This window comes from Akanthomyces muscarius, chromosome 6 (genome assembly GCF_028009165.1).
Source record: "Akanthomyces muscarius strain Ve6 chromosome 6, whole genome shotgun sequence".
Lineage (NCBI taxonomy): Eukaryota > Fungi > Ascomycota > Sordariomycetes > Hypocreales > Cordycipitaceae > Akanthomyces > Akanthomyces muscarius.
The window spans coordinates 807,937-821,592 of NC_079246.1; the positions used below are offsets into that span (position 1 = coordinate 807,937).

Genomic DNA, 13,656 nt, shown 5'->3' on the forward strand with positions numbered 1-13,656 from the left:
AACCAACGACTTGGTCAACCCGACGACAGCCCCATCCCTACCGCGCAGCCCTCGCGACAATGGCCGGCAACGGAATCGGCCCCATCGGCCGGGCGTGGCTCAGATGGAAATCGCTGCGTCTGCCCTGGCGCAAGCGTTTCCTCGTCGGTATGCCGCAGCCACGCGCATCGCGCCAACCCAGCTAACCCGCCTCTGCGCGACAGGCTTCGACCTCCAGGGCAACACGTACTGGGAGTTCCGCCTCGGCACCCGCGGCACCGGCGAGGCCTCGCCCAACGGCCTCGGCGAGGTCGAGCGCTGGCGCCGCATCGTCAAGTACCCGCGCGCCACGCACCTCTCCGCCGTCAAGGTCAGCCCGCTCTGGCACCAGTGGCTCCGGTACACGCGCCGTGACCCCCCCAGCCTCGACGAGCAGCGCGGCGACGTCGTCCGCCAGGCCCGCATGAGGCAGCTCGCCGCCGAGGCCGACGCCCGCTGGGCGGCCAAGCCCCGCGTCATGGAGGACCCCCTGCCCGGCCAGGCGCTGCCGGAAGCCCGGCAGACGACGACGACGACGGCAGCACAGGCCGCTGCGCCGAATCAGGAGTCGACGGCGACGCTGCGAGCCGAATCGAAGCGAAGACGGAGGGATGCACCGCGCGATGACGAGGCGGGGGTGGAGGAAGAGCTTGATCCGAAGGATCCCTGGAAACAGGCCCGAAGAGGACCAAGCGAGGACTGGCAGCCCCAGGCCTGGAGCCCGAATACCAAGAAATGATACATCATTGCAAAAAGGAAGAGACGGGATTGGCCACATGATGGGTTACGCATAGGATGGAAAACCTGCTTTGCAGAGGTATGAACAGCCGCCTCGTTGTATTATACTGTATATATTGTATCATATTTCATGTCTTGTGCTGCGGCCGAGCAAATGCTTTAATAATACCGTCATGCCCCTCCATCACTTTCCCGGGCTTACCCTCCAGTTGTCAAATATGCAATAGCAAACGCTGCCAGTGTAATGCAGCTGTAGTTTCGTGAAAATCGTGGTATCTAGTCCTGCCAGTAAACGCCCCAAAACGCCGGCCAAAAAACAACAACAACAGCAACAACATGCAACAGTCTGGATCAAAACAAAGAACCAAACAGCAAAAGAGTCCGTCACTCCTGTGCAAAACATACATCCCCATCACCCGCCGTCGTCTTGATCACCTGCAGCAGGACCTTGAGCCGGTCAGCCGACGCGTCGAGCATCTCCCCCGCGAGCGCGTCGCCCGAGTCCAGTTTGGCCTTTCCCGTCCGCTTGCGCCTGACCTTGGCACTCCGGGCCTCGATACCCGCGCGCACCGCCCGGTCGAGCCCCGCGTCGTACTCGAGCGCGTTGCACGTCCACAGCAGCTGGACGGCGGCCTCGACGACGAGCGACAGGCGGGCGTTGTCCTCGAGGCCGATGGTGTTGGCCGGGTGGGCGACGTAGCAGTGCTCGAGCATGGCGGTGCTGAGGCGCGCCTCGGCCTCGCCCTCGGGGTCGACGCGGCGCGGGTCGCGCGCGCTCGACGGCAGCAGCAGCCCGAAGAGCACCTTGAGCAGCGTGACGTGCAGGTCCGCGGCCATGGGGTTGCGGCGCTGCGCGACGGCGAGCGCGAAGAGGTCCAGCGGCACCACCTTGAGCGACGATGCGTAGGCGTCGTACAGGCGGTCGACGTCGGACTGCTTGCGCAGCGTAAATGTCGCGGCCGAGAGCAGCGTGAAGAGCCGCAGCCGCAGCGGCATCGTCTCGGTGAGCCCCGGGAACGTGGCGCCGAAGGAGGCCGAGGAGCGGCGCACGTCGCGCGGCTTCTCGGGCGTGGGCGGCTCGGACGCGCCGGAGGACAGGGGGTCGTCGTCGAGGTAGTCGCCGAACTTGTCGTTGTCAATGTCGACGCGGTCAGAGCGCTTGCGCTTCTTCGTCTCGGTGTCGTGGCGGCCGCGGGGCTCCTTGTCAAAGACCTGGTGAAATGACGACGTGGAAAGGCTGCCGCCGTCGGCGAAGAGCGCCTTCATGATGGCCTTGAAGCCACCCTGCGGGCCGTTCTTCTGCTCCATGTACATGACGAGGATGGACTCCTGCCGCATCGTCGTCGGCGCAGGGCCCCTCTCGCCGCCGCCGCCGTCGTGGTTGGCCTCGTGCGCCTCCAGGTCGAGACGCTCGCGCTCTGCCCAGTCGGACTGCAGTACGTCAAGCATGAACTCGAGCCAGGCCTTCCAGTAGCGCCAGCGCTGCGGGTACAGCGTGCTGCAGTTAAAGGCCCAGCCGAGCGTGGACCAAAAGTCCTGCCCGCGAGACCACACGCTGTTTTCGTTGGCGAGGCTGCCGGTGACCCGATCGCGCTCGCGCTCGTCGCCGTTGGAGGAGGCGCCGTCAGACAGGTCGACATCGCTACTGTAGCCCGACCGGCGGTGCCACCGCGGCGTTGAGTAGAACTGAAAGGCGGCGCGGAAGTTGGCGTTGACGGGGCCCGCCACCTCGAGGAGGCTGCGCAGGTAGCCGAGCGCCAGCGTCGCGATTTCCTGCGACTGCTTCTCGGCGCGGTTGGTATAGACGGGGTGCACAAGCAGTGTGTTGAGTACCGCAATGTGGCTCGGTGGCGGGACGTATACGGGTTGTGACGTCGGGCGTCGTCGCGAAGATCCTGCGCCGAGCAGGCTGCTGTAGAGGTTGATGGCACCGGGATCTGAGAACCTGTTAGCTTCTTCTTTGCTCCTGTTTTTGTTTTCGAGCCGCCTTCTAGAGTGTAGCGGCCCCTGTCTTCTCGACATACAGAGCTGCTCTTCGAGAAATATTTGGCAGTGTGCCTTGAGGTCGCGCGGCAAGGGTCGCACGTCGCGGAACGGTGCGTGTTGGCTGTGGAGAGGGCTGGTGGCCGCCGTCGACCGTCGCGACGACTCTGACTCTGCTGCGGTGTGGAATGAGGCCGGCGATGAGTCCGCACTGGAAACAGCCGGACGCAACATCTTTCAGAGTGACGTCGCCGGCCGCGATGAATATTGTTTCTTCTCGTCTGCACGTCGCCCCTGGTTGGTGCGGCTGCAAGAGATGCGGGAGTGGCACTTTACGCGAAAAGACATATCGAGATTGAATTAGCAGCGCATTGTAGCGCGACTGGAGGCGACATGGCGTTTTCTGTACAGTGCCCCACACGACTTGAGCCCCCCCGCACTGTGCGTCTCTTGCATCATGACCGTAGCTAATCCAAGACTAATCTTTACTACTCTGCACAAAGCAATCCCAAAGGGGTCATTGGTGTTGTTTAGGTTGAAGCCGATCGAAACGTTTTTCCAATACGCTGAAACCAGTATTCATCCTCTCGGTGTAGTTGCACTTCCCTCTCATCCGTCTCTATGCCCAGTCTCGTTGCTTCTTGTTCGTTATACAGACGGCAGTCTTGAGAGTTTTTGAACTTGACCCGGCCATCATAGGAGATCCATTGCTCTTCACGGACTTGAGCAACTTCAACAGACCATTTTCTGCTCGGAACCACTTGCACCAGACTCTCCCGAAGGCTGATAAATTCATCGTCCATATCGTACTCTCCATAGATGAGCAGAATCTTTTCCAGCGACAGTATAGCATTTAACCCACCCTCATCTAGCGCCCTCAGCATCTTTGCCGCTCGACCAACATCGTACAAAGACAGTATGCTGTTAGGTGGTTCCCCACTATTTCGAGCGTTCTTAGATTGGTGCACGTTTCCTTGAGAATGCGAAAGAGTTGGCAATGCTCGTCGCGTAGAGCAGGACCCCTGCCTGCGATGGCGGTGAAAGAGGACGGGAAGTTGATAAAAATATGCCGCAGAAAGCGAGCATTGTGTCCAACTTGCCCAAGGAACGGCTCAACAAATGGGGCTTCCGAATTATTAGAGGACGTATGCGCATCAGGGAACCGAAAGCAATTTTTGGAGTAGAGTAGCGATGCAGTTTCCTCGTTTACCATTCTGCTAACACGCAGGAGGGAGGGGTGCAGGTCGGAAGTTCCAACACGAACGAGGCTGGGACTGCGGTGACAATAGTCGGCTCCAAATTCGACAGGACCATCTTGGACGAGTAGCTCAGAATAGATTCTGAGCTGAAGTTCTCTAAGCAGGTCTAGGAAGTGCATATGAGGTGCTTGCCGCCGAGATGCTGATGTACGTGATGGATTTGGTATTGCATTTTGTGTTTTGTCTGGGGGCTGTCTGCAGCCTTGCACATGACGTGAAAACGGCGTGTGAAAGCCCTTGGCGGCTTCAGTCGCTGTCCACGCTTTTGCTCCGGATCGGCCCTGCCAGGCTATCGTAGGGAGTGGCTGCTGATGGCGGCAGCCTGACTGACCGCAGGCGTTGATTGTTTGATACTCGCTTTTTGCTCGAAAAAGACGAGCGACTAATTTCTATCATGGATGAACACGGGGAAGATCCTACATTATCAGTCTCTTTACACAAGAAAACAGGCAGAGCTGACAGTAGCGTGCCGTAACGGCCAAACTGGCGCGTGAAAGAAAAAGATGATCGCAGGAGAAATTCAGCCGTTAACAGACATGTGACAGATTTTTAATTCAGATAATTGTATTATGGTATCATCTATTATATAGTGAATAGAGTAGAGCTGACAGAAATATGCCATGGCAGCCAAAGGTGGCCCATTTAAGTAAAGTAGAACTATTATGCAAGATGATGTCTATTTCCCCCAACGCCTTTTAATGCAATGCAATAATAAGAAAACCCCGTCTACTGAGAGGATTTCTCCTGATTCTTTTTCTCGGCCGTCTTCTCGGCCGCCTCATCAGCCTCGACCTCAGCCTCAGCTTCAGCTTCCGCCTCTTCCTCGCTTCTGGGACCAGCACCAGCGGCGGAAGCCCTCATCTTCTCCAGCACACGGGAAGCCTCCGAGGCGAATTCGCAGCGAGCGCGGATCTGAGCGCCATACTTGTAGAAGAGGAATGGGAACGGGAGGCAGGCAAGCGAGAGGAAAGCTGGGATGGAGCTAGCCCAGTGGATGCCAAGGTCCTTGTACATGTAGGTTGTGAAAAGAGGGAAAGCCGCGCCAAAGAGAGATCGCAGGACCGAGTTGGCCGCCAGCACAGAGGCGGCATAGATGACATAGGAGTCGATAAGATAGTTGAGGAGCGGCAGGAACACAAGAAGGATACCCGCGGCGAAGAAGCCGGAGCCGATAATGCAGACCGACCAGTGAATCTCGGGGCCATTAGTCCATGCGAACCAGAAGAGACCAACGGGAAGCAGAATAGAACCGAGAATGGCAGGCGGCAGCCGCTCTTCGGGAGGAGCCGCGCCATTGGGGTACGTAGCGGCCACCCGCTTGTAGCGCTGGTTGTCGAAAACGGCATAAAGAGTTGCGCAAACCATGCCAACGGCGATACCAATAAAAGCAAGACCACCAATGCCAGGACCCCAGCCACGGCCGACCTGGAAGACAATGGGGAAGGCAGCAAAGCAGAGATACAGCGTACCGTAGATGATGGCAATGTAGATTGAGGTGAGTAGGACAATAGGCTCCTTGATGAGAAGAATCCAAGGGCGAGTAATCGAGACTTTGAACTGAGCAGCAGCGGTTCGGGGAGGGCCGTGAGCGTCAAACTTGCTAATGTAAACCTTCCCAGTTGTCTTGGACAGCTTGGCAGCACGTTTCCGGAGCAGGACAGGGGCGTACGTCTCGGGGTACGTGACGGTACTAGCAATCCAAACAACGCCACAGAAGATGGCAATCATGCCCTCAACCCAACGCCAGCCGTAGGCCTCGCCGAGGAAGCCACCGGCGATGGGCCCCAGAGCAGGACCCAAGAATGGCGCCATGGAGAAGATGGCACCGGCCTTGCCGCGCTCCTCGGCAGTGAAAATGTCGGCAATAACGCCGCCGGCATTGGTCAACGGCGAGGAGCCAAACGCGCCAGCAAAGAAACGCAGCACGATCAGGGCGCCCATGCTATTGGCGCCAGCGGCACCGGCGTTGAAGGCTGTGAGGGCGAGGTAGCTGATGAAGAAGAGCTTCTGGCGGCCAAAGACCTCGGAGAGAGGCGCCCATAGTAGAGGCCCGAGGGCAAAGCCCAAAACGAAGAGCGAGATGCCGAGAATGGCGACTTCTTGCGAGACGCCAAAATCGATAAAAATCTCACGGATGCCGCCAGAGTAGGCGGACGAAGCAAAGGATACGGCCAGGGTGGCTGTGGCTTGGATCGCGATAATCAGCCACTTGCGGCCCTCGGAGAAGTTGAAGGGGTTGTATGAATCGTCGGGTAAGAAATCGATGACAAAGGGCGATTCGGCGGTGCCTTTGCCGGGATACTTGTAGTCGATGACGGCCTGGGTGACGCCGGCCTGGTCCATGAAGCGCCTAAAGTAGGAAACGTGGTTGACCGAAGGCGAAGGCTGAGCTTCGATGTCGCGCTCAGAGGCTGCCGTCATGGATGAGGCATAGCCCGCCGGTGTGACGGTGCCGTTCGTCGGCGATTGTGGCGACATGTCTGTGGTGGTCTGTCCGTTCTATCGAACAGGTTTTTGGTGTAGTCGTGAACGATACAAGTGTCGAGCTATTAAACGTTCCCCGGCGGGATAGCAACGATATCTCAGTACAATGACTGACAAGTACAACTAGTAAAAAAGACCGTTTGGTTGCAATTTAATTAGGTTGGCGAACAATCAGAGTGGGCAGCTGGACTGCCTTATACAATGCGAGATTACGGAGTTATTCCCCCCTCCCATGAACGGAGAAAAAAGCCCAGGTAAGAAAATTAGTCGCAGATAAATTCCATAATAAGACGTTATTACAAACCCGCGATCCGCTCTTCTTCGTAAAAGCGAGAAGGCATGTTCCCCGATTAAGTCCGCAAGACGCCGCACCTAATGACCAGAAGTGGGAGGAAATATTGAGGCTTGCCGGGCTGCAAGGGCATCTTCGACCCGAGAGCGCGCTTGCCCGCAATGGGTAGCTTTGCTGGGAATGAGAACTGGGTCCCGCGGGAATTTCGCAAATCTAATCAAGCCTCGAAAAGGCCGACCCTGCCAGAAGAGCAGAAAAAAATGGCCGCTAGAACTTTGTTGTGGCGCTGACAACGGGCAGTGATGAGGCCAGTGTCGCCCGTCGTGGTTCGCCGCGGGCTCTCGCACTTTCGTCCAATCTGTGGTCCCACCGTAACTGGGCCCTCCTTTTCTTTGTTTGCTGGAGCGACCCGAATCTGATGACTCGAGAAAAAGGCCGACGGTGTTCTATGTGGGTGTGTCAGTCATGTAGCCGGCTGAGCAGCTTGCGTATGTCGCCAACTCAAATTTTTTCCTTTGCTTTTAAATCACTTGTTCTCTCAGCTGTGTCCCTCACGCTGGCCCTTTCTACGCAATCTTTTTCTTGCAAGTGCTATTTCGCACTCGTCCGAACAGGGGATATCCGCCCTTTTGTCTTAGATTGTTGTTCGCCGCTAGTGGCGCAATGGTTGGCCAGGAAGAATAGAAACAACAACACTAAGAGGAAACAAAAAAGTAAGGCAATCGGCGCAAAGGGCATGATAACACCGGAGCCGCTTACGTAGTGGGCGCCGAGATGGCATGAGCTTCCTTGTAAACCATGTAAGCCATGCGCTCAGTGGTTTATCCCTGGCTTTGACACGTTCATGCACGGGCACTGGAATAAGCTATTGGTCACCAGGTTACCGGGATTCTGTTCTAATACCGTCAAAGGCACCATGCCATCATGAACACATGGACAGCGACGCTGCTACGAGCGCCTCGTAGCTCCATCAGAATACGAGTAATAAGCACCCGCTTGATGCCATGTTGTGAGATACAGGCATCACATTTACTGGTAGGCATGTGATTCTCCTTGGCAAATAGGGTGGAGAGTAAGGCCAACAAGCATAACGCAAAGAGTGTCAGGTGTGGTTCGATCACCAAATCGTCTTCCGTGTCGCTGCCATTTTTCTGCTGCACATTGTGCAAGGTTCACCTAAGGCTTCTAGCGTCAGGAAGTTGCAGGGATATAATAGGCCCATCGTCGCCTCTGAAGCCTTCATTCAGCTAGTTTCCGCTTATGCTCCCCGCCGGAACCTTGCCCAGTCGTCCAGGACCGGACTTTTGGCGCCCCTTCACTTGTGGTTCCGCCCCGTCAGGCCGTGGTTCAGTGGGCCGCATGATCCGCCTCACCGGCCGGCCGGTATACAGCCAAGCACCGTTGTGCCGACATTCAGTCCGAATTTGGCGGCGAAAGGCGTTGCCAAAAACAGATTGACATGTCTCACAAGATCCGTGCGAGATGCCGTTGCATTCACTGCATCCCCCACGAACTGGCAGCTGAATGTTTCAGGCTTAGCTGATGGTGATTGTTAAGCCGCCAGATCTTGTGTTCAAGGCTCAGAGAAGTCCGCGGGCTTTGGACGCTGTGCGCAGGTGACCACTGAGCGGAATCGTCAGAATCCCGACCGACTCGGCAGCAAAATGCGAGAGAATCATTATAGATTCCACTCATCCGCACTGCAGATCTTCACTGCTGACCCAAGAATGGCGAAATCATTATCTAATATGCCAGCTGGCAACGATGGATGGCGCAAGGCTTGTCATCTGATCCTCTTGGCTCAGCCTACATGGAGACTTTACAACGCACCGCCCCAATACTCTCTCTATTGCCTACTGAGAAACTGTCACTATGACTCCCTACACAGATAGTCATTATTAATCAAGATTTGCGAAAGGCTTTGATCCATGCATGAACACACTAGAGGTCTCGGCTGTATAAGGCCGGGATCACCGTGTTGGTACATGGTTTTAACTAATTAAAGGGTTCCTCCCATATTTATAGTGCTGCTCAATTTAAATCCGCGGAAATGAAGCTGTTTTGTAGCGAACACGTCACAATCCTGCCTCGCACAACGGACCGTACAATGCGCCGCCAGTGACTTCCGCCCACGCATCGTTACCCACGCACCGCCAGCACCAGAAAACATTATCCGGGTCGTACTTTTGCTTGACAGACAGAAGGAACCTGTAATTATCCTCGCCGAACCAGTCATTGCGCCAGTCCGGATCCCACGGATCAGCCTCGTTGCCGTAGGTGCCCATGCCGGGGGTGAGCTCCTTGAGCGCCTTGAGTTTCTTGTCCGTGAGGTCCCTCTTGACCTGCGCAATCTCCTGGTATCCGGAATTGTCGGGCCAAAAGTCAATCTGCTGCGCGAGCACGTACGTCTTGCGCCATGCGGGGTTGACGGCGGTGAGTGGCTGCGGCTCGAGCACCTTGCCGCCCGCGACGAGGTTAAACAGCGTCGCCGAGTATGTCGCTGTTTCGGCGCCCTGACCGGCGATGAGCGTCTCAACAAGACTGCTCAACTTCTTGGGTGAAGACTGTAGCGACGCTTTGTCGAGGAATCGCGACGCCATGATGGGTCTGTTCTGGCCCGGAGTTCCGTCGTGTGTGGCCGTATACCATGAAAGAAAGGAAGGGTGCTGTGTAAACGTAGACTTGACAGAAAGTGAGGTTCCATTGAGCCCGATCAGTTTTTCAACAATTCTTTGGTTCATGACCCCCTTGGCCCTTTCCACTACGCTGGTGGAGTTGCTTTTGAGCAGCTTTGCAAAGCTATGAGTGTAAGCCAGAGGGCCAGCTATGCGGCTGAGGATGGCACTACCAGAGAATCCTTCCTCTACTACCTCAGGATACCCAGAAAGAATATCCCCGGTGGCATTCACCAACGCTGAGGAGTCGTCGATTGCAGCGATCACAAGATCATGGCCTAGCACTGGGTGATCTTTGTAGGCCTTGATTGTCGCCGAGGTGACGATTCCGTATGTGCCGCCGCCGCCACCACGGAGGGCCGCAAATAGATCTTGGTTCTGACAAGCATTTGCAGTGACGGTTTCCCCGGATGCTAGAACAGCCTGCCACTCAAGAACATTGTCCGCTCCAAGTCCAAATTCGTGGCTCAATGGACCGTGGCCTCCACCTTGAAGGTAGCCCCCGATCGTACCAACAGTCTATGCAGAGTTAGCATCCATACCAATTTTTATTTCATGTCTTTCAAAAAAGAAAAACCGCTCATTTCGTTGCATACCGAATCTCCTCCTCCCACAACAATGCTTCCGTGATCGTGAGCAAACTTGTAAAGGTCGTCCCAAACGTATCCACCTCCAATACGGATGGCTCGGCCGGTGTAGTTGGCGTGGCAAGACTTATCTGAAGGCTTGTAGCTTTCTTGATAGTGCAAACCTTCATTGATGTATTTGACCCAGATGGATAAGCTGCCGTAACCTTGCGATCTTTGTCTCATGATTAGCCACTGTTCGTCGCTCAAGTGCAAGCCACACATACCGATAAGCAATATCGTGGCCTGTGTTCTTGATCACCAGTCTGATATTGTAATCTTTCGCAAACTCGATTGCAGCCGCGACATGCTGCGCGCTGGTTGCGTTGACAGTATACGCTGGAAAGTTGCCGAGGTCGCATTGAGGATAGTGTTGAAAGCCGAGAGACGCGTTAATCGGAGCGCAAGCTTCGATGAGCGGATAGCTGTAGCCTGTTGGAAATTCTGCCAGCCAAGCGTTGTCAGACCAGTTGAGCGCGATGTCTTGACATTTTTCACCGTCGTGGCCCATGCCTTGGTAGCATGATTTGGCAATGGGTTCGTTGCGAATTAGCTTTCCCGCAATTGTGGAATTGAACTCGCTCCAAGTCGGCTCGGAGGGCCAACAGTCGTCCAGTGGCGTCTTAAAGAGCAGGCAATCAGTGTTGGAGAAAAAAAAATGAAACGCTAAATCGGCAGGCAGCTACTTACGCATTTGCATTTGGCGCTCGCCAATGGTAATACAACGAGAAAAATGTATCTCAGAAGGTGCATCTCGAATTTTTTTCGAGTGTGGTAACTGTCTGCTTTATTTCAAAACTCGATGAACACTAGAGAAATGAGCGCTCCTTATATGCCAGCCTTCTGACCAATGCCCAATGCTCTCATGGCGTCTCTTCAATTACAAAGCACATTGCTTTTAAAACGTGTTCACTCAAGCCAGGATATGAGTTGCATAGGGCTCTGCCACGAAACGATCGCTTGCAAACCGAAGCTTGAGAGTAGGCTTGCATTGTTTTCTTTCCTCTTAGGTAGCGATTAGTGCGAGTGACGTCTCCTATCTCCGCCATTGTTGAATGGAGGATCCAGCGAGCCTCAATCGCGCCCCTGTCTACCGAGCTTTCGGATCGAATCCGAGGCGGGCACAAAGCTCTTGCCAGGTCAAGGTACTATTCGCTGGTTTTCTTACGCGTCCGATCGCCGTAGGATTTGGCGCTCGGAATTCACGGCGAGTGAACTGGGCTCGGGTCTTCATCGGCATCAACCCAATTTGGCAAAGACGCTTTGCCAAGCCGCTAGTCCTCACCAAGAATCACGGAGATCCGCAGAACGACTGAATCACTAATAAAGTTGTGCTTCGTCGATGGCGTTGGTGTGAGTGACCATCGTTAAAATGTCAAGCCCACAGGCTTGTCAGGGGAGGTTCACGTGGGTGGTATGGCTGCCGAAAATTGGCTAGAGAAGAAATCATTAGGGTATAGGGTCATGGACGAGGGTAAATTCACTACCAATGTGGCTGATATTATCGACAGGCAGGACACTCACTGCCTGTCGGTTTCCGTCTGCCACTAAATTGTCACTTCATTCAGACCCAAGGAATTTGCCGCTGGAGAAATTATCCTGTATCATTTTTCTCATGAACACGAATGATGTCTTCGTAGCAAAGGTAGTTAGTATGCAGAGGCTATCATCAGGGCCGTTCAATGGCTGCGTATAAAACGCACTGAACCGGTTAACTTTTTTTTCTAATTCTGAAAAGACACCAAGGCCTATAGTCACCATTGGGATCGCCCTTCCTTCGTGAATGCTCTGCCAGCTGCCAACTGCTGGTCTGCTGGTCCAGCTTCTGAACGGTTTACTCCTGGTGCTCGTAGAGTTTCTCGCAGATGCCAGCATCAACGCACTGGCATGGTGTCGTTCATCTTCTTCCGACCTAGTATTCTGTTATGTAACTATGCTTCCATTCGGCTAGTATCAACGGCTATTTGGGTAGGGAAAACGTATGCCTGATTGAAAGATGCATCCCAATGCACCTCACCAGAAGACCAGAATTTCTCGAGAACAGTTCTTGCAGCAGAAGGTACACATATGCCAATGAAGAAACTCAGATGCGATAGCTCCCCGGCGACTAAAGTACGCATTGCGTCATCGCCTTGCGCAGCTGCCACACCCAACACCATGAGCGGCCAGAACATAAACCTTTTGACTCTTGGATATAGAACCGCTGTTTTGAGACGTGCTTGTAAGCAAGTGGCAAGCATTTCGCTGTGGACATTGAGCTCTGTCGTGCAAACAAGCACCGACAGGCTCTGCATGGACGAGATGCAGTACATTGCCGCCGCAGACTGATACATTGCACCTAAAAGCTCCCAGTCTGGCTTGCACGTGGGCTTGGAGGCAGACCAGTCCGAGGGGGGGAATAGATCGATAGACTGCAAGACTGTGACTGCCTCATCATGAAGACTCTCTGCGGCCAACGCTCCGAGCCGCGCGGCACGGTGTCGGAGGTGGTTGATGCTGGCTATCGCAGAAAATAAGCTCGATGGGCATGCTGAGAATATAAATGTTCAGCTATCGAATTGTCTCGCTAGATCTCTGAGGCAGCTCACTTGCGTCTCGGTTATCAAGAGGTCGTGCGCAGGAGCTGATGTGTTCGCGAAAACCGCGGTGCTGTGGCAAGTGAGCTTAGTTTTGTTTCTTCCTCTTTTTCACGTGAGGCTAAGCGTCAAAAATTGACAAGACGTACGACATGAAGCAAATGAGCAAGGAATCAAGATGTTCCGCCCGTGCGACTTCGGCGATACCGTCCCGCAGGCGGATAATGCAAAAGATGGCCTCGAGATGGCATCGGGGGTCGAGAGATGTGCCATGTTGGGCCTTTTCGGAAGCATTGTTAGTATAAAGTTGCGATGACAATACATACACTCAACGAAATCGAGGATACGTACATCTGCGAGCAGGAGAGTCATGATACCAGCTAAAATGAAGTTGTTGGGCTGGCTCTGCTGGGCCTGGATGGACTCAGTAAGTGATTGAATGACACGGCCGCGGTATTCCCAATAGCTTTTGGCCAGGGATTCCCGCTGGTACCTGTCGGTCGTTCGATTGATCCTGTGGCCCAGCGTTATGCCGATGAGCGAGAACCGCACGTAGTCGGGACATTGAATTCCGTTTTGCACATGCGAGGGGTAAGGAGGCAAGAGCCAGGCATTTGTGCCCATTTCCTCCATAGGGAGCATTTCGGAGTACATTCGAGTGTTGTCTGTGGGTCTTAGCGGCCTTGCAACATTTCAAGCTGGTTCAAATACGTACAGTATTCCACGGCTTCGAACAACTGTCTTTCATCTGGCATCATAGGAAGCTGCTGCAGGTTGATGCTTATCGAATCGTCCGAGGAGGCAGAAAACGTACTTTCCGTGGTAATTACTCTTGTCACCGTCGGCTTCAGCCTGTCCGAGAACTGTCGACTTCTTTCTGGCTCTGATGAGTGTCTGGCCTTGCGTATTCTCGAAGCGACTTTCCCTGTTGTAAGCCATTTCAAGCGCCTTGGCTTCGAAGCGCCATACTCAGGGCAATCGACGCCATCTCTCCTACACCTGTTG

General features: G+C 54.6%; 5 protein-coding genes across 5 annotated transcripts; 1 reads left to right on the forward strand and 4 right to left on the reverse strand.

The window, feature by feature from the left end:
- Nucleotides 1-59: 59 nt before the first annotated feature.
- On the forward strand, nt 60-757 carry LMH87_000291 (uncharacterized protein; the record flags this gene model as incomplete). Its single annotated transcript, XM_056198174.1, has 2 exons — nt 60-147; nt 204-757. The coding sequence occupies 2 exons, from the start codon at nt 60-62 to the stop codon at nt 755-757; spliced, it is 642 nt and encodes a 213-aa protein (XP_056055149.1).
- A 383-nt stretch (nt 758-1,140) lies between these two features.
- LMH87_000292 (uncharacterized protein) lies at nt 1,141-2,973 on the reverse strand (the record flags this gene model as incomplete). The annotated part of the gene is made up of 2 exons (XM_056198175.1): nt 1,141-2,693; nt 2,781-2,973. 2 exons carry the CDS (start codon nt 2,971-2,973, stop codon nt 1,141-1,143), a joined length of 1,746 nt encoding a protein of 581 aa, XP_056055150.1.
- A 1,751-nt stretch (nt 2,974-4,724) lies between these two features.
- Nucleotides 4,725-6,476, reverse strand: LMH87_000293 (uncharacterized protein; the record flags this gene model as incomplete). The annotated part of the gene is made up of 1 exon (XM_056198176.1): nt 4,725-6,476. The coding sequence occupies one exon, from the start codon at nt 6,474-6,476 to the stop codon at nt 4,725-4,727; it is 1,752 nt and encodes a 583-aa protein (XP_056055151.1).
- Nucleotides 6,477-8,849: 2,373 nt separating this feature from the next.
- On the reverse strand, nt 8,850-10,828 carry LMH87_000294 (uncharacterized protein; the record flags this gene model as incomplete). The annotated part of the gene is made up of 4 exons (XM_056198177.1): nt 8,850-9,968; nt 10,046-10,250; nt 10,303-10,697; nt 10,766-10,828. The coding sequence occupies 4 exons, from the start codon at nt 10,826-10,828 to the stop codon at nt 8,850-8,852; spliced, it is 1,782 nt and encodes a 593-aa protein (XP_056055152.1).
- Nucleotides 10,829-12,575: 1,747 nt separating this feature from the next.
- LMH87_000295 (uncharacterized protein) lies at nt 12,576-13,305 on the reverse strand (the record flags this gene model as incomplete). Its single annotated transcript, XM_056198178.1, has 4 exons — nt 12,576-12,605; nt 12,664-12,724; nt 12,801-12,931; nt 13,003-13,305. The coding sequence occupies 4 exons, from the start codon at nt 13,303-13,305 to the stop codon at nt 12,576-12,578; spliced, it is 525 nt and encodes a 174-aa protein (XP_056055153.1).
- Nucleotides 13,306-13,656: the final 351 nt, after the last annotated feature.